This window comes from Lissotriton helveticus, chromosome 10 (assembly GCF_964261635.1).
Source record: "Lissotriton helveticus chromosome 10, aLisHel1.1, whole genome shotgun sequence".
Lineage (NCBI taxonomy): Eukaryota > Metazoa > Chordata > Amphibia > Caudata > Salamandridae > Lissotriton > Lissotriton helveticus.
In genome coordinates this window covers 780,624,101-780,642,790 of record NC_136071.1, presented here as the reverse complement: position 1 = coordinate 780,642,790, position 18,690 = coordinate 780,624,101, and the positions used below count along the sequence as shown (strand labels likewise).

General features: G+C 49.8%; 1 protein-coding gene across 2 annotated transcripts in view; it reads right to left on the bottom strand.

Moving 5' to 3' along the window:
* Positions 1 to 18,690, bottom strand: part of KIF5B (kinesin family member 5B) — a 795,256-nt gene that overhangs the window by 509,644 nt on the left and 266,922 nt on the right. For both annotated transcript variants that reach the window (XM_078663342.1, XM_078663343.1), the window contains exons 9-10: positions 18,579 to 18,683; positions 8,830 to 8,975 (exon numbers count right to left, since the gene is read on the bottom strand). In XM_078663342.1, the coding sequence (XP_078519468.1) occupies positions 8,830 to 8,975; positions 18,579 to 18,683 (251 nt within the window). The remainder of the gene's footprint in view (positions 1 to 8,829; positions 8,976 to 18,578; positions 18,684 to 18,690) is intronic.

Here is an 18,690-nt window from a genome sequence, read left to right as displayed (position 1 = left end):
GTGTAATTAAAGTTGTGTATAAAAAGTCACAGACACATGAAAGCACTATGTTAAATATCTATGTTTAGATGTCCTAAAAAGATATAGGTTGGTTTAATGGAACGTGACTAAGCCATAGGGGGATGGCTACTTGAAATACATTCTGGCCTTTTCTTCCAGACTCTAAACCGGTTCTCAATGGAATCCTTTGTTGTACAAATGGAAAAGCTTGCAGCAGGAAATTTTTAGTACAAAGCCTAGGACAGTATGACACCCAGCTGTTGTTTAACTGGGACAAAACTTCAGTATCTGTATTATGCCAATGCCCTCTATGCTGGTGCCCCTGGCTACCTGCCTAAAAAGCTACAGGTGGTTCAGAATACGGCAGCCAGATTGTTACAGGGCATTTCGGCACGGAATAGTGTGGTTTCTCAACTGCGCTCTCTCCATTGGTTGCATGTGGCGGACAGGGTCAAGTTTAAATCTCTGGTTTTGGCTCATCGTGCTCTCTACAGTTATGACCCTCTTTATCTTCAGAGTCACTTCTCCTTTAATGTTCCTTCGCGAGCACTTCGATCCATGTCTCTTCGCTCGGGTCCCGCGCTTTAAGCTTCAGAGGTTAAGGGGCAGGTCTTTTGTGGTGAAAACAAGTGTGGCCTGGAATGCCCTCCCCCTTGACTTATGGTCTATTCAGGACCCAGCTGTGTTCAAAAGGAAATTAAAGACTCATTATTTGCGTGTTAGCTCCTTCCTGTTCCCCTCTGGCATCGTGCTGAGACACTCACGAGTATCCGAGCGCGTTATAAATGGATATAACATAACAAGGTGTAAGAGCTACTGAGCAATCAGACTGGAGTAGAATCTGCTTCTTCAGTCACCAGACGTTGCTTTCTGGGAAAGGGCTATTTTTAGACTACTGCGCACTGGCAAAACCATCAGAGGGTTTAGAAGGATGTGGGATTCAATATATGGACCTAGACATGCTCCAAACAAGGATTATGTGAGGGGACTTAGCCAGGCATATCCTTGGTAGAACACATGCTAGGGAGTATCTACAAGTGTTTATTATGCCAGGAACAGTTCTTCAAAATATGTCCTGCTCTTACACAAATCATTTTTGTGTTACTTGGACAATTTTCAGAGGAATTTTACTGCCCTTTTACCCATGCCCTTACTATGCTACCAAGTATTCTGATCGGCCTGGTCTGCTGCAAATGCTTGTTGCTTTATTGTTTGGCATTCAAACTATCCTTAAGTTTACAGCCTTGGTCGCGCACTGCTTACACAAAAATTATTAGTCTGTTACTCGTTTATTGTCAGCACAAAGACCCAATGCAAAAATGTTTTACAGATTCATCCAAAGATGACAGATTTGAGGGTACTGGAAAGTATTGCTTTGATGGTTATTTGGCATGAGCGTCTCAAGAACTCTCAATCAACCAGTGCCCTGAAATTCCTCCAAGGACGGAATCTCAGCAGTCTTTCCTATTACTTGAAAAGACAAAGAAAAGGGATAGTAATTTTAAATCATGCAAAGGTGGTCAAACAAATCATGCCATCAAAATATAATCTTGTCAAAATTCAGTAGATGCCTAACACTGCATGGTGGTCTTCAACCTCACTAACTGACAAAAGAGCGATAAACAAAATACTAGCGAAGAAACTCCAGCTTAAAGGTTTTCATTAAAACAATGTTTTCTTTAGTAAAAATAGCAAACGGTCAATTCAACTGAATTTTATGGGTTAAAGCTCAGTTGTAATATTTCCCCAAAGGCTTTCACAGGGAATACTGTAAAGCCTGATTCTGATGAGGAAGGCAACATGAAAACAAGTTACTTACCTGTAACTTCAGTTATCCAGTATTGGTATCTTTCATAGATTCACATGCCTGAATCATTCCCCGTCGTCGAGGCGGGAGTCCCACGGTAAATAAAAAAGCAGTGCCAAAAGCACTTTGCAGTAGTAGGCCCTAGAAAAAAGGCCTGAGGCCTATATTATAGTAGCCTATCTACCTCCTTATGCTAAAAGACCCAAAGTCTTTGCTCCAACCAATCAGCTCACAGCACCCTCTAGAACCTTCCCTGCAGAGCCAGCTCTCCTCAGATTTTCGTAGCACAAGTGGGAACAAGTATCCCAAACTAAGAGAACTGACTCTCCGGGGAGGAGGGTGGGTTGCATGTGAATCTATGAAAGATACCAATACTGGATAACTGAAGTTACAGGTAAGTAACTTGTTTTCTTATCCAGTATTGGGGTATCTTTCATAGATTCACATGCCTGAATCAGAATAGCAAGCAGTAAGCCAGGCAAAGTCGGTTGCGGATGGTGGGAGACTTATTGCAGTGCACCCCCATGAGTGTATCGTCAACAACCAACAAACGCTTAGAGATTGAACCATTACTACATCACGTTCAAGTTCAACATTACTCATTTTCTTTCTGGAAAGAAATCTTAGGCATCATACAACAAAAACACAACATGTTAAATGCTTTCATATATATATAAATACAATCTAATAAAAGCATATACTTTAAATGAAATAAGTGAACATCAGTACCTGAACATACTCCTTATGGAAACAGGTGACGTAAAACAGCTTGACCTACTGCCGCATCATCCTGATTTGCTGATTGTAGGCAGTAGTGTCTTGTAAACGTGTGGACAATCTTCCATGTCGCAGCACGGCAAATGTTCTCAAGCGTCACTCCTGCAAATAAAGCCGCAGACGCTGCTACAGCTCTTGTGGAGTGAGATCGAACAGACCTTGTCAATGGTCGATTAGCCTTGACGTGGCAGAATTGAATCGCGGATGCGATCCATCTGGAAATTGTGGCTTTAGTGACCGCTTTCCCCAAAGTATTTTGACCATAAGCCACAAACAATTGATCTGATCTTCTCAAAGTTTTGGTTCTCTGAAGATAGAATTTTAAGCATCTCTTGATGTCTAAAGAATGCAATGTCTTTTCAGCCGGGGTTGACGGGTTTGGAAAGAAAACTTTCAGCTTTACAGGTTCATTTAAATGAAACTGGGAAGGCACTTTCGGTATGAATGTTGGATTTGTTCGTAAAGTGACATAGTCCTGGGAGAAATGCAAAAAGGGCTCCTTTATAGTGAAAGCTTGAATTTCTCCCACTCTTCTTGCGGAAGTTAGCGCCAATAATAAAGCAACCTTCCATGTTAAGAACTTGAGGTCGGCTCTATGGATAGGCTCGAACGGATGTTTCATCAGTTGTGATAGAACCGTGTTGAGCTCCCATTCCGGTGGTGAGGGCTTGACTGGTGGATAAGCCCGGAACAGACCTCTCATAAATTGCTTGATTAGCGATGAAGAGCAGAGTGACTGAGCATTGGTCCTCTTTCTGTACCTGGATAAAGCCGCTAAGTGGACCTTTATTGATGAAAAAGAAAGGCCAGATTGCGCTAAGTGTAATAAATAGGGCAATATCTTTTCTGCCGGTGCCTCTATAGGGTGCAAAGCACTAGAGATGCACCATGCGCAAAAACGCTTCCACTTGAGACGATAAGTCTTTAATGTACTCTGGGCTCTTGCCTTCTCTAGAATGTCCCGGCATTCCTGAGGAATTTGAAGATGCTCAAATTCTAAGAAGTTAGGAGCCATGCGTGCAATTTCAGTGATTGAGGATCTGGGTGAAGTACCTGACCCTCGTTGCGTGATAGTAGCTTCGGAACTACCCGCAGCTTGATCGGTGGCTCCTGAGAAAGTAGCATGAGTTCCTGAAACCAATACTGGCGAGGCCACTTGGGAGCAATGAGGAGAAGGCGACAACTCTCCACTTTCATTTTGCGCACCACTCGTGGAATCAGAGGGATCGGAGGGAAAGCGTATGCATATGTCCCTGACCATCGCATCGAAAGGGCATTCCCCCTTGACCCCTGTTGAGGATACCTGCTGGCGTAGTACCGGCATTTCTTGTTCTGTTGGGTCGCAAATAGGTCCAACCTGGGTTTGCCCCATCTCTGAAACACATAGTTCAACTGGCCGTTGTCCAGTTCCCACTCGTGGCACTCTGACAAAGTTCTGCTCAGTTTGTCTGCCAAGGTGTTGTAGAGGCCTCTGACATGCTCCACTTTGAGGGTTATGTTGTGAACTGTTAACCACCTCCATAGCTCTTGGGCTTGTTTGGATAGTGTTGCCGATCTCGTTCCTCCCTGCTTGTTGATATAAAACATGCTTGTGGTGTTGTCCGTTCTGACTAAGACCGAGGATTCCACTATCCTGGGGAGGAACGCTTGAAGAGACAGACAAATGGCTTTCAGCTCTAGGCTGTTGATGTGGCATCTCTTGTCTTGCTGAGACCATCGTCCCTGCACTTGCAGTTCCTGGAGGTGACCACCCCAACCCTCCATGGACGCATCCGTTGTAAGAATAAAATCCGGAGGATTCTGCAAGAATGGAAGCCCCTGCTCCAGATTGCTGATCTGAGACCACCATTGGAGTGCGTGTACCATCCTGTTGGTGACTGTGATGGTGTCCTCGAATGAACCTGTCGCTTGATGCCATTGACAGTTTAGCTCCTCTTGCAGCGGTCGCATCTTTAGACGCACCAATGGAATGAGGTTGATGGCTGAAGAACACATCCCCAGAAGTGATGCATATAGGCGAACTGAAAGTGACTTTCTTCTTGCCAGCTTTCTGGCTAACGCCTGCAGACGGAGTTGTCTCTCTCGAGACAAGGATGCCTTGCATTCCACCGTGTCTAGGCAAGCTCCTAGGAACAACAGGCTTTGTTCCGGATGCATATGAGACTTGGTTTTGTTGATTGTGAGGCCTAGCGATGCGAAGAGATTGCAGCATGCCGTAATGTCGGCTCTCACTTTGGCTTCTGATGGACCTTTGACTAGCCAGTCGTCCAAATACGGGAAGACCTGCACTTTTGCTGCCCGAAGAGCTGCTGCCACCGGGGCCAGGCACTTCGTGAAAATCCTTGGGGCCGACTTGAGGCCGAATGGGAGAACTTTGAATTGATAATGGGCGCCTGCCACAGTGAAACGGAGGTACTTCCGATGGTTTGGGTGGATTGGGATGTGGAAGTATGCGTCTTCCATGTCCAAGGAGGCCATGTAATCTCCCTCGTTGAGGCAACTGAGAATGTCCGAGAGGGTGACCATTCGAAATCCCTGCTTCTTGAGATATTTGTTCAGATTGCGCAGGTCTAGGATCGGTCGCCATTCCCCGGTTTTCTTTTTTACGAGGAAAAAACGGGAATAGAAACCCGTCCCTCTCTGATGGATTGGAACCTTCTCTACTGCGTTCTTGAGTAGCATAGCTTGAACCTCCTTGAACAATAGGTGAAGACGAGGGGGAGGGGGGCCCCTGGGCGGAGTTGGTGGAGGTTTGGTGATGAACTCTAGGGTGTGACCATGTTGGATCAAGTCTAACACCCACCGATCCGATGTTATATTCTGCCATTGTTGTTGAAAAGCAGATATTTTCGCGCCCACGGGAAGGTAAGGGGTTGGAGGTGGCGCCCAATTGCTCTCACTGTTTCTTGTGACTGTCTCGTCCTTGGTTGTTTGCGCGCCTTCTTCCTCCTTGACGAGAGAAACCAGCCGATCCAGATTGTCTGTAAGCAGACTGGTAGTTTTGACGGTATTGTGGTTGATACTGTCTGCCTTGTTGGTAATAACTTCCCCTGGAAGAATAACCTCGTCCTCTAGCTCCTCTGAACGCACCTCTTTTATATTGTAAGGATCCTAGCGACTTTGCGGTATCCGTGTCAGTTTTAATCGTCTGGAGAGCCTCATCGACATGTTTTCCAAAGAGAGACTTTCCGTCATAAGCCATGTCCAGAATTTTCAACTGAACCTCCGGACGAAACGTAGTGGCTTTTAACCACCCTTGACGTCTCAGGACGGCTGCTCCAGCCAACTGCCTGAAGTTCGTATTCGCCATATCTAGAGCGCAGTCGATGGATTCTTCCGCTGCCCGCTCTCCTTCCATTAAAACTTTCCTGGCTTCTTGCCTTGAGTCCTCTGGCAATAGCTCTATGAATCTAGCCATCTCCGACCACATTTGGCGATCGTAGCGTCCAATAATCGCCATTGAATTTGCTATCCTGATGGATGCTGCAGCCATAGTGGAGAACTTCTTCCCAATAAGGTCTAATCTTCGTCCCTCTTTATCTGGTGGAGTAGAAATAGGGGTAGCTGGGTTCTTTGACCTTTGCTGCGCCGCTTGAGAAATTACCGAATCCGGGCGTGGATGGCCAATAAGACACGCCGGACTAGAAAGCGGGGCACGATATTTCTTTTCTATTCTGGGTAACACAGCAGGCACAGATGCAGGGTTTTCCATTATCTTTATGCCTTCCTTCCAAATAAACTCAATTATGGGAATGGCTCTAGATATCTTCCTTGTTTCCTCTTTAAAGTCATGGAGAAAACACTCCGTTTGCTCCACTGTAACAGGGAGCTTAAACCTGGTTGATGCCCTCTGCATCAGGTTGTGAAAACCACCTACATCTTCAGGCGGTGAATCTGAAGGTTGTGGAGTCGGAGGGGACGGCATGGGTATAACATATTCATCCCATGGGTCCGATGAAGGAATGTTAGGCAACTCTCCATCTTCTACCTCCTCTTCTGATGATGAATCCAGAGGTTGTGGAGGCAAGACCGGTTGCGTAGTGTCCACAATTGGAGAAGCCGGTGGCTGTTGCCGAGGAGGAGCTACCGTGTCAGATTGAGGTACTTGCGGAGGAAAACGCTGTTTGTAATCCGCCAGCATAGCCTGTAAATCCTGTATCAAATTAGGCGGCAACTGAGTGACTTCCGGGACTCTAGGCCTTCTCTGATGATCCAATGAATGAGGCACTATGATATCCCCTTGGTAATAGTGCTCAGCGTATGAATCCTCCTCATCATCATCTTGGCACTTGATGACAAGCTCGGATGGATGACGTGCCACACCAAAAGCACCCTCATCATCATCATCCTCATAGTCATCTTCTTCATCATCCGCATAGGTTTCCAGAAGATGAGAAGGCATAAGTGGAGATATGTATGAGCCTTGTTGCCTCTTAAAAGACACTAGTTGAAAGTTTTTTGTCGCTATTGGCGTACAAAAGGCCTGATTCCCAGTGGCAGGTCTTAATAAAGCTGGTTCCATCGACCTTGATGACCCCGGAGACCAAGGCGCATCCATTTGTTGAAAAGATGTCGTCGTCGACGGATTTATCGTCGACGAGATCGACGACGAGGGCATCGTCGACGATAGGCTTGCCGTCGACGGGGCTGTCGTCGACGGGCTGGACGTCGACGGGACAATCGTCGATGGACTCGTCGTCGATGGAGCCACCGTCGACGGGACGGTCGTCGACGAGGCAACCAATGACGGGCTCGTCGTCGACGGGATAGACGTTGATGCTTTCTTCGTCGACGAGGCAGTCGTCGACGGCGGCGTCGCCGACTTCGTCGACGGGCTCTTCTTAGATGACGAGTTTTTTGATGATGACGACGTCTTCGTCGACGAGTCGTCTACGAGAGTTCTTTTTGTCACGATACTGATTTTAGTAGACACAATAGGTGTAGTGATAGACGTAGTGGATATCATGTCCATAGAAGAAGAGGTTGAAGTGGAGACAGTGGTAACTGGAGAGGAGACAGTAGAAGTCTTACTCACTGTTTTCTTTGCCGGATCGTTGGTGGCTGAGGCTCCAGAGACAGAATGTTTGGATCTCTGTGAAGAGCCTGAAGTAGAGTGGGAGGCCTTAACATGCTTTCTCCCCTCACTTATCTTATCCTCTTGAGACCTCGCCCTCTTGCTAGAGGTAGAGGCTCTGTCATCATCATCCTTGGAAGAGGATTTAAGCCACAAAAGGACTCTGGCCTCCCTATCCCTTAAGGTCTTGGCAGGGAAGGTAACACAGATCTTACAGGTCTTTGCCTCATGCTTGGGATATAGGCAATAAATGCAGTCCTTGTGTAAGTCATCCACATGGACCCTCTTCTTCTCACATGTTCTGCAGGGTCTGAACAAGGCCTTCTTGTCAGACATCTTGAAGCTATGAAGAAAAAACTGAGTCAAGACTCAGGGAGACTCCCTTCCACACGACGTGCGGTGAAAATCTGAGGAGAGCTGGCTCTGCAGGGAAGGTTCTAGAGGGTGCTGTGAGCTGATTGGTTGGAGCAAAGACTTTGGGTCTTTTAGCATAAGGAGGTAGATAGGCTACTATAATATAGGCCTCAGGCCTTTTTTCTAGGGCCTACTACTGCAAAGTGCTTTTGGCACTGCTTTTTTATTTACCGTGGGACTCCCGCCTCGACGACGGGGAATGATTCAGGCATGTGAATCTATGAAAGATACCCCAATACTGGATAACATTAGGATTCGAATTAGTTAGCACTCGTACGTAGAATCATGATGATTTTAACAATATTTAATAATTAAAATGAAATATTTGCAAACTGCAAGTTTTAAATAAATAAGAAATTAAAGAACAGCACGAAGTGCATAGTCAAAGCTGAAAAAATAGGATGATTCATTTTGTACTTCAATCTAGCCACTAAATAAACCACTGAATATGCTGCACCAGGCCAACATTCAGCTAGCGGTACATAAATACATGAATGGCTAGCTCCCCTATGTTAAACCAGATAAGTCTTTTAAAAAAGTCTTTGCAAAAAATGAACTCTCTCATCAAACAAGAAGGCAGTATCAAAATCTGGTATCATACAAAAATTAGCAATTTTTTCCTCTGCAGAAAAACTGTGAAGCATGTACGCTGCCGAAAACAATACTTTGCTGCAATCAAATACTGAAACATGAATAAATTATACAAACACAATGCCTCCACAAAATCCAAGTATCCGAAGAAAAAGTCACTACTAACCTTTGTCCAAACAACAGAGTCGACTTTGTTTCAGACTCGTTGTATGATGATGGTGAGCAACAAATAACAATAGTGGTTCTACAATTGCCCCCTAACGAATCCTGAAGAATCCTCGTCATTTTACTGTCACGGTATGGAATATAAGTCTGCAAAAAAAAATAATTATGCTTGTATGTTTCACATGTGGCATTTTTTTAACACTTTTAGGTACAGGTACACAACACTTATCAGATCTGACATTACCACGGTGGCATTTCACACTGTAGTCTGCGATGTAAATGATTGAATGGTATTAAGGCATTTCGGAGAATGCACTACATTACTAGCCCCACAAAAATAACTATAACGTAATATGAATTACAATCTTGGAGTTTGAACCTCTAATGTACCTTTTTATAGCATGAAAAATTTACCAGAACCGTAAAATAAAATAATCTCCAGGAAGTCACTCTTTAAATTTCCAGGAAAAAATTCCATAACCGAATCTATTTTGTAAGCACAAAAAGCAATAACTTTTACTTTCAAAAATGAAAAAAGGGTGGCTACGATGGCAGCCTGAACGGACGTGCTTTGTGAGGCTCCCCGGCCCAATGCCCCATAGCACGGTGTACACTGCAGAAATCCCCCCAGAACCCAGCTTAAACTTGCATCGCTGGGTGGCACCCCACCGCAACACCCCCCTGGCCGAAATCCGGACCGGCGGAGGACACCGTCGCCCCATTGCGCCCGCTGCTGCTGAGACCGAGGTGACCGGCGCAATGGCGGCGCGGAGCTGAAGCTGCCCGGCGGGACCGGAGGAGAGAGAGCGGTCTGCGGTCCTACGGCGCTACCCCACCAGAGCCGGTGAGAGACACTCTGATCCCGGCGGCGGCTGCGCGACCAGCGCCTGGCGCCCTCTGCACTCGGGGACCGCGCGAGGATCCGGCGGGTCCCCGCAACTCTAGCCCCCGGTCCGGGCCTACACCGTGACCGGACGGGACCCCTCCCTGGTGAGTCCGGTCCAACCAAAGCTGCCGCGCCTCACCTGCCGACCACACACAGCCGGCACCTAGCTCCGACCCCCCCCCGCCTGGAGCTCCGAGTCGAGGGAGAGCCTCGCCCCGGGGCTGGAACACCACCCGCCGCTACTGCCCCCCCTGCGGGGACAGCGCCATACCAGAGGCCCCGGCGCAGGGCCTGTCTTTGCTGCGACCTCGCTCTGAAACACCTGGGCCCTCCTGCGCCGCGGCCCCGGCCTGCTACCTCTGGCCCCCTGTGGACTGGGAGCCACGTGGGACCACTACAGGGATTCAATCACACGGGACCCTGCTTTGCCACTACGGTCCCCCAACTCCAGCTTGAGGACACTCCTGCGTTGCTCTGCCAGACCACGCTGCACACGTTCAGGAAGCAAACACCTCTGAGGCTTCTAGAGAGACAGACGGCATCCCTGGCACCGGAGCACGGCGGACGGCCGGCCTGCTGCCCTACTCCCCGGCTTGGGGCCTGCTCACGCCTGAGGGACCGGCGCTCCTAGCGCTCACAGCAGCTCTTGCTCGTCGACCGCCCTCACCAGCAGGGTTCCCCTGACTCCGAGGGGTCATCGGTGCCCCACCTTCAGGGAACTGACCTCACCTGATTTGATCCCCACACTACCGGCGGGAGCCTGACCTTACTGCCCGTGGTTGAATGCTCGTTTCTCCCGGCGCGCCCACCCTGGGTACCCTGTGGGTCTTTCCCACGGAACCGCATCCGGCCTCTATCTCCCGACTACAACGCTCTAGGCGACAGACTGCCGGAGCGCTACATCCCGCTCCAGAAGCCATCTGCGCGACCCCGCCGGAGTGACCGCCAGGCCTTGCGGACTCTGCATCTCACACCAAAGGAGCGCTACCTGAGTCCCTCTTGCCCCCCCAGTCCGGTTCTACGAGTTCCTAACTTTGACATCATGGCGCACTCCAGCCGCAAAGGGACTCGGAACATCGTGGACCTCTTGAGCAAAAATGCACCGAAAGTGGAGAAGTCACAAACAGCGGCCTCCCCGAAGCCCCAAGCAAGCCCCCGGGGACAGGAAGAGGACAATGCCCCTATCACTAAAGCCTTCCTGGCCTCCCTCTTCAATACCCTGAGGGAGGATTTTCAAACCCTGAAACAAGAACTGACGGGGGAGCAACGGGAACTGCGCCGAGACCTGGACGGCCTGGGCGAGCGAGTAGCCTCGGTGGAGGAGTCGGACCAGTCACGCAGCATGGAGGTGGAGAGGCTACAGCAAGAGATCCTTCGACTCCAGGACCAACAAGTAGACTTGCAATCGCACTCAGAGGACCTTGAGAACCGCTCCCGGCGGAACAACATACGGGTCCGTGGAGTCCCGTTGAAAGCAGTGAAGAATGACCTGGTTGCCTATTTGCAAGCTCTGTTCCGGGAGATTTTGGGCGAACCTCAGGATTTTGAGATACGAATCGACAGGGCGCACAGGGTTGGCCTGGCGCGCCGGGAGTCAGCCCCTCCACCGGATATTCTGGCTTTCCTACCGGATTTTCCCCTCAAGGAACGCATTCTACGGGAGGCCCGCAGGGCACAGCCTATCCGGTTCCGCGACGAACCCGTGGCTCTTTTCCAGGACCTTTCTCCCATCACTCTACAGAAGCGTAAGTCCTTCCGGATAGCAACAAACTTCTTGAGAGACAATGGGGTACCCTACTCCTGGGGCCATCCGTTCCGCCTGATCTTTAAGTGGAATGGCTCACTCCATCAGCTCAGATCGCTCCGCGACACTTGTGCCCTACTGAACATTGAAATGCCAGAGGGGTCCGAATCCAGAGACGCATCCCCACGTAGATCACAGGATGACTCGTCACAGCGGCCGAGGGACAGCTGGCAAACAGTGCGACGAAGACGCTCCCCGAGACGCGTCCCGAAACCGGACCCTGCCACGGTCGCTCAAGAACGACAGGCGGCTGTGCAAGAAGTGGCGGACAACACTGCAACAGATCTGTAAGACTAAGTATGCTTGGGGGTTTTCTTTTACGCTGTAATGACCTGGGGCGACAGGTCGGGGGGCCGCTAATTCGGCCGCTACCATGGTACCCCTTCTATTGACTTTCTACGGACCTGTGTCATACACAATTAGGCCCGAGACTCTGACTAGTTCCAGTTTTGGGGTTTGTTCTGGGGAGGAGGGAGGGGCGGAAGGGGGGGGGGGGGTGGGCTCTGTTGATCTTGCGGGGGCACATCTTGTTGGGGTTAGGGAGGTTCTCTCGGGACGGGGGGAGAGAGGGGCTGTGGGGGGGTACGATGTTGCGGGCAGGGCAGGGTGGGGGACGAGGGCGGGGACCAGTATGCCAAGGGACTCCTACAGGTTTCAGATGTTGACTACGGCATGTCGAGCACGACTGCGCTACACGATGCTAAGCTTAGGTCTCTTCGAACTCTCCCAATATGACTGATACACTCAAGGTACTATCTCTCAATGTAAAGGGACTCAACAATCCAATTAAACGTAGAGCTGTTATCTCATACCTCGAACACTCGGAGGCTGATGTCTGCTTATTGCAGGAAACCCACCTCCTGATTAAAGATCTGCACAGAATGCGCTCCCGGGCTTTTCCTCAACAGTACTTTTCCTCTCTCCCGTCTAAGAAAGCTGGGGTGGCCATCCTAGTATCCCGACGTTTCAGAGGCCGGGTGGGAACCAAGGTAGGGGAGATTAAGGGACGCCTCCTGGCCTACTCCTTCCACATAGGGAATAGTGCGCTGACAATAGGCACCATCTATGCTCCCAACACGGGTCAGGAACTATTCCTGAAAACTGCACTCTCCGAGGCACTACAGTCACCTCCCTCTCAGCTACTCATTGGGGGGGACCTCAATCTGGTCATGGACACAAATAAAGACAGGTCTGGGCACCGCTATGGAGATACCGGCGCACTCTCGGAGGCGGGTAGGTCCTGGCTGCTGGAGAGGGGCGTTCTTGATCTCTGGAGGGCGGCACACCCCAACACAGAGCGCTTCACCTTCTACTCCCATGTACACCATACATACGCGCGTCTAGATCACTTCTTAGGCTCTTCGGAGCTGCACCCTCATATCACCGACGTTTCCATTGTCCCGGCAGCCCTTTCAGACCACGACGCGGTGGAGCTGACACTCCGTATACCCAAGGTGCCACGCACTCCTGGCTATTGGCGACTCAATGAACCCATATTGCAGAGGCCGGCCGTTGTTCGACAAATCCATAAATGCATCTCGGACTATCTCGCCACCAATGACACCCCAGCTATCTCAGTGTCGACTCTCTGGGGGGCCTTGAAGGCAGTAGTCAGGGGGGAGCTGATCGCCATCGCAGCTGCTGACGCCAAGATCCGCAAAGAAAAGAGAGCTGACCTCTCAGCACAAGTAGCCGAACTTGAAAGAATTCATAGCCGCACCTGCGCCCCGAGGATCTGGCGTCAGCTGAAGGCCGCAAGGGCTCAACTGGCCGGCATCGATACAGACAGAGCGGAATTTGCCGCTCTTCGCCTCCGCCATACGTACTACGTAGGAGGTAACCGCACCGGACGCCTTCTTGCCAGTGCCTTAAAAGCCAAAACTCACCGCTCAAAAATCACCACTCTCCTGGACGACTCCGGTACCACACTCACCGAAGACGCACAAGTGGCTAACGCCTTCCGCTCCTTTTACGCCTCCCTGTATAGCGAGGACAGTGTCTCGCCGACCGACATTGACGCATACTTGCAATCGGCGGACATTACACCGTTATGCCCAGCGACAACGGAAGCCTTAGATGCTCCCATTCGCCCTGATGAGGTCCTGGCCGCCATCTCGCGCCTCCGTCCGCTCAAATCACCAGGCCCTGATGGTTTTTCCTCAGGCTTTTACAAGCTCTTTGGCCACGTACTAGCTCCGGTACTCACGAGATTGTTTAATTCTTTCGAGGGCCCGAGCTCCATTCCGCCGGACATGCTGGCAGCTGACATAGTGGTGTTGCCCAAACCGGGCAAACCCACGACGCACTGCTCTGCGTTCCGTCCAATCTCCTTACTTAACTTAGATTTAAAGCTCTTCACAGGGGTGCTGGCGGCCCGCTTGGGCCCCTGTCTACCGGGTATCCTCGAGCCGGATCAGTCGGGCTTTGTCCCGAACCGCCAATGCAGTGATAACACTAAACGATTGATGCACCTCGTGGATAAATCTCACTTTCAGGTCTCGGACTCGGTGCTTCTAGCCGTCGATGCGGAAAAGGCATTCGACCGTGTCGACTGGACCTACTTACAAAAAGTCCTGCAGCGGTACCAACTGGGCGACCGGTTTCAGGCCTGGATCGCGAGCTGCTACCACCACCCTATGGCCCGGGTCCGGCTGGGCGGCCTAAAGTCGGACCCCTTCGAAATACAACGAGGCACGCGTCAGGGGTGCCCCCTTTCGCCCCTTTTATTCGCCCTGTACGTGGAACCCCTGGCGCAGAAAATTCGAGACAATCCTCGCATTGGTGGTATCTCATTCGGCCATGAACCCCACGTGGTGGGGCTATACGCCGATGACATCATCGCTGCTCTGGACCGACCGTCCAGCTCTATACCTGCTTTCCTGGAGGAATTGGAGAGCTTCGGAGCGGTGTCGGGCTTCAAAATCAACAGGGGGAAATCCTTGATCTTGCCCCTGGGCAAGAACGCCCTTCCTAACACCCCACCACCTGATTTTGGCTGCGACTTACAAACCTCCGCGCAGCTTCCGTACCTAGGGATCACTCTTACTGCTTCCACGGACTCAACGGTGACCCTTAATTATAAATCACTTGTCTCCCAAATTCGAGCCGACCTCGCGCGATGGTCAAAACAACCCCTCTCCATGCTGGGCCGCATAGCGGCAATAAAAATGTCAGCCTTGCCCAAGATCTTGTACATTTTCCAGACCCTCCCAGTAATGCCGCCGCCAGGTGCGATTGCTGAATTGCAAAATGCCTTCCACCAGTTCATCTGGGAAAAGAAACGCGCACGTCTGCATAAACAGGTGGCGCACAGACGTATTGATGAGGGAGGCCTCGGGATCCCTGATCTCAGGCAATATTTTCAGGCCTCGCAGCTCCGCTACTTGGTGGAATGGTACAGGCCTGAGTCGGAAAAGAGGTGGCTCTTTCAAGACAGAGCGATGGCTCAGACATCGCTGTGGAAGATCCCATTTCTTGCCCGCCGGCATAGACCGCGATACCTTCTTAAATCTCCGGTTACTCGCACCATCATGAAGACCTGGGACACGGTAGCGGTCAAACGGGGCCTGACAACTTTCCCATCCCCGCTCACTCCGCTCTTTGATAACCCGGAATTTCTGCCGGGCGCCGATCCCCGTGCCTTTCTACAATGGCGGAACACGGACTGCCGCTCGGCCGGCCATCTCTTTGACTTAGAGGGCTTCCTCCCCCTTGCCGAGATCACACACGGCTACGGAGTGAATAAACCTCACATGTTCCAATACTTCCAGCTTCGTCACTGGCTTCTACACCCGGATCGCGCTCCCCTAGTCGCTCGACCGATGACGCAGTTTGAGAAATGGCTGATTACGAAGGACTCGGGTAGGCACCTTATATCGGACCTTTACAAAATGTTATCCCCCGCGGCCGGCCCGGTTAAAACAGCGGGGCAGAGGCGCTGGGAATCGGAGCTCGGAAGGACACTTTCGCCCAAGGAATGGGGGTTCGTATACCATAGAGCGGCACACACCACTCGTAATACTAGCGCCAGGGAGTCGGCGGTGAAACTGGCCATCTACTGGCACCTTACCCCGACAAGACTCAATCAGGGCAATCCTCTTCGAAGCGCTCTGTGTTGGAGGGGCTGCGGTGAAAGGGGCACTCTGACCCATCTCCTGTGGGAATGCAACGCTCTGCAAGGGTACTGGAAAGCGGTATTAGACGATATTGACTCCACCTTTGAAACTGAAATCCCGCGCTTTCCTGCATACACTATCCTAGGGCTACCCAACGCACTCACATTTCCCTTAAAGTCACTACGTGGCAAACAGATGGGCATTGCCATGCAGGCAGCGTCACAACACGTTCTGTCACTATGGGGCTCCACCACATTACCCACCCACACTGGCTGGTTACACAAATTGTGGTTCACACTGGGCATGGAGCGCATCCAAGCCACACTCACACATTCGACTGACTCCTTCCAGAAGACCTGGCAACCGCTCCTGTCCCTCTTATCCAGGGAATTTCACGAAATCACATGCCCAAAATATCTTCGCATTCTACGGCTCACGACACCACCGCAGAACCCGCCACAAACTTAGACACCTTGATACACACTAGCCCGAGAGTGAACTCAGGGAGACTCCGAACTATTGGCATACTGGCCGGGGTGGGGGGAGGGGGGGAGGGGCTGTTGGGTGAAGGGTGGGGGGTTGAGTTTTTCCTTCTGTTTTGTTTGGTTGTAATTCCCACATGGCATCTTCACCTAAATGTCGGCAATGCAATATTGTGTAGGCGTGATTTATATGCTTCTTGGTTGCCTCTCAGAGAAGACGTGCCTGTCTGTCTCGCTCGCTACATAAACCTACTGCATGCTATTCGCCTTACTATGCCTGTTTTTCTTGCTCTTAAACTCAATAAAACAAATTTGAAATTAAAAATGAAAAAAGTCCAGATTGAAAAGAAAAGTTTCCTTTCTCAATGTATTTGCTTTGTTGGTCAACTTACCACTATAAATTAGGGACCCAGAAAAGTTTAAGTAGCACTTGACATTTACAGCAAGTGCAATTGAACTTAGTTTCAAGCTGGAAGTTTTAATCTATAAGAGTTGCACTGTGTCTTTCAACATTTATTTTTATATATTTGTGATTTTTAAGTAAAGATTTGTAGCATCTGGTGAATATGAAATATCCAATGCTTCTGTAACGGTCCTTGGATAGTACTTTAAAGAATTTTGCTGAGGAGAAGCAGCAGTTCTGGGCAAATAAACGAGTACTGCGTCTTGAACTGCACACAAATTACGTTCTATGGGGACTTTTTGTCAACAGAGTGGAGATTTTCGAAGAAACAATCATGTTACATACCATTATTGATGCGCGATATAATTGCAACATAATCTTAGCAAGTGATTCACAGACTTATTGTCAAAAATGACAAAGATTAGATCTAAAACTATGCATTGGTACACTCCCCCACCGCCCTTCCAAATCGAGGTCATTTCTGCCTTCTCTCACCTAAAACCATTAAAATCCCCTGCTGCACCTGATAGGTTTTCAGCACTGTTTTATAAAGCGTTTTGCCACGTCCTTGAGCAGATTCTGACCAGACTCTTTAACGCCTTCACTGATACTGGGACACTTCCCCAAATTATGCTGGAAGCCTCGATCGCAGTCATTCACAAACCAGGGGAGGGCACGCACTGCTGCAGCGCCTAATGCCCCGTATCGCTCATTAATGTAGATGCCAAGCTCTTCACAGGTATCCTGTTGACACGCCTCAACCCCCTCATGCTGGACACGATGGACCCAGATCAATGTGGTACATCCCCTAGCAACAGTGCGGAGAAAATACTATGAGAATTTTGCACCTGGTTGACAAGGCCAAACGCGCTCACCGGCAGGTGATGCTCATAGCAGTATGTACTACGAAAGCATTTGATAATAGTTCACTGGCCATACTTCGAAGCTACTCTAGCCCACTTTGGCCTCTGTATTCGGTTATGCATACAGGTTTAGTTACTATAGCAATCAGGGTCAACTGGCAATTATTGGTCTCCTTTCCTATACGCAGAGGGACAAGCCAGGAATGCCCACTACACCCTCTCCTATTTGCTTGCTGCATTCCCTGCTGGCCTTTCTAGATTAACTTGACCGGTTTGGAAAAATGGTGCGCTTTTGTATTAACCTACAGAAATCTCCGGTCTTCAACCTTTCAGTGCCACCTCTCCTGCAGGAACAGCTGGCCGCAGGTTACCTTCTGGTGTGGACAATGTTCTTGGTCTCTTATCTAGGGTTCCAGATTGTTTCCACGCTCCGGGATACAGACGGTCTACTATAACACACTGCTCCGCCAGATCAAAACAGGCCTAGCCCATTGAAGGCACTACCACTTCTCATGTCTCGGACGTATAGCTGATCTCAAATTGACAATTCTTTCAGGAGCCCCATTTTTGTTTCAAGTCCTTCGAGTGACGCCACCTGCAAGACTGCTCAAATCCAAGCAAGCGGAGCCAAACCCCTTTGTATTGGAAAACAAACGTCCAGATACCCCTAGGGGTGGCAGTGCTGCGCTTTACAAATGCGGTTTGATTGATTGATGTATGTGCTGTGATTTGATAGCTGCCCTGCAGGAGAAGGAAGTCTGGGGTCTCTAACCTTCTATACTACCACCAGGCAGCAGAGCTCTGCTTCTTGGTGGAACAAAACCGCGCGGAGCCTGAGAAACAGTGCTTTATGGACCGAGCTGTGGAGTGGGAGCATGTGGAAGATACCCTGGCTACAACGTAAACACAGAGAGACTCTAAACTTCACCAATCACCAGGGCTTCTCTTGCGGTTTGGGATAGCGTAGCCACCTGATGAGGCCTAACATCCTTCCCCTCACAGCTCACTATCATGAGTTATCTGGATTTTGCCCCGGGTCTCCACCCCACAGCCTTCGTAGTTGGCAATAGGCTGTCTGTAGGTCCATCTGACACTACTTTGATGCAGACAGTCCTATTCCCTTCCAGGACTTGAAATCCACGTATGAACGTTTTTAATTTTCTCAATAAAGAACAATATTTTTTTTTAAGTACTTACGCTTCCCTCTGCCAAAGCAGAAATAACATTTCCAAGAGAAGATAAGGACTTGTTGATGTTCTTTGCTTCATCCAACACAGCACCTTCAGCTCCAGTTTTACTGACCTACATC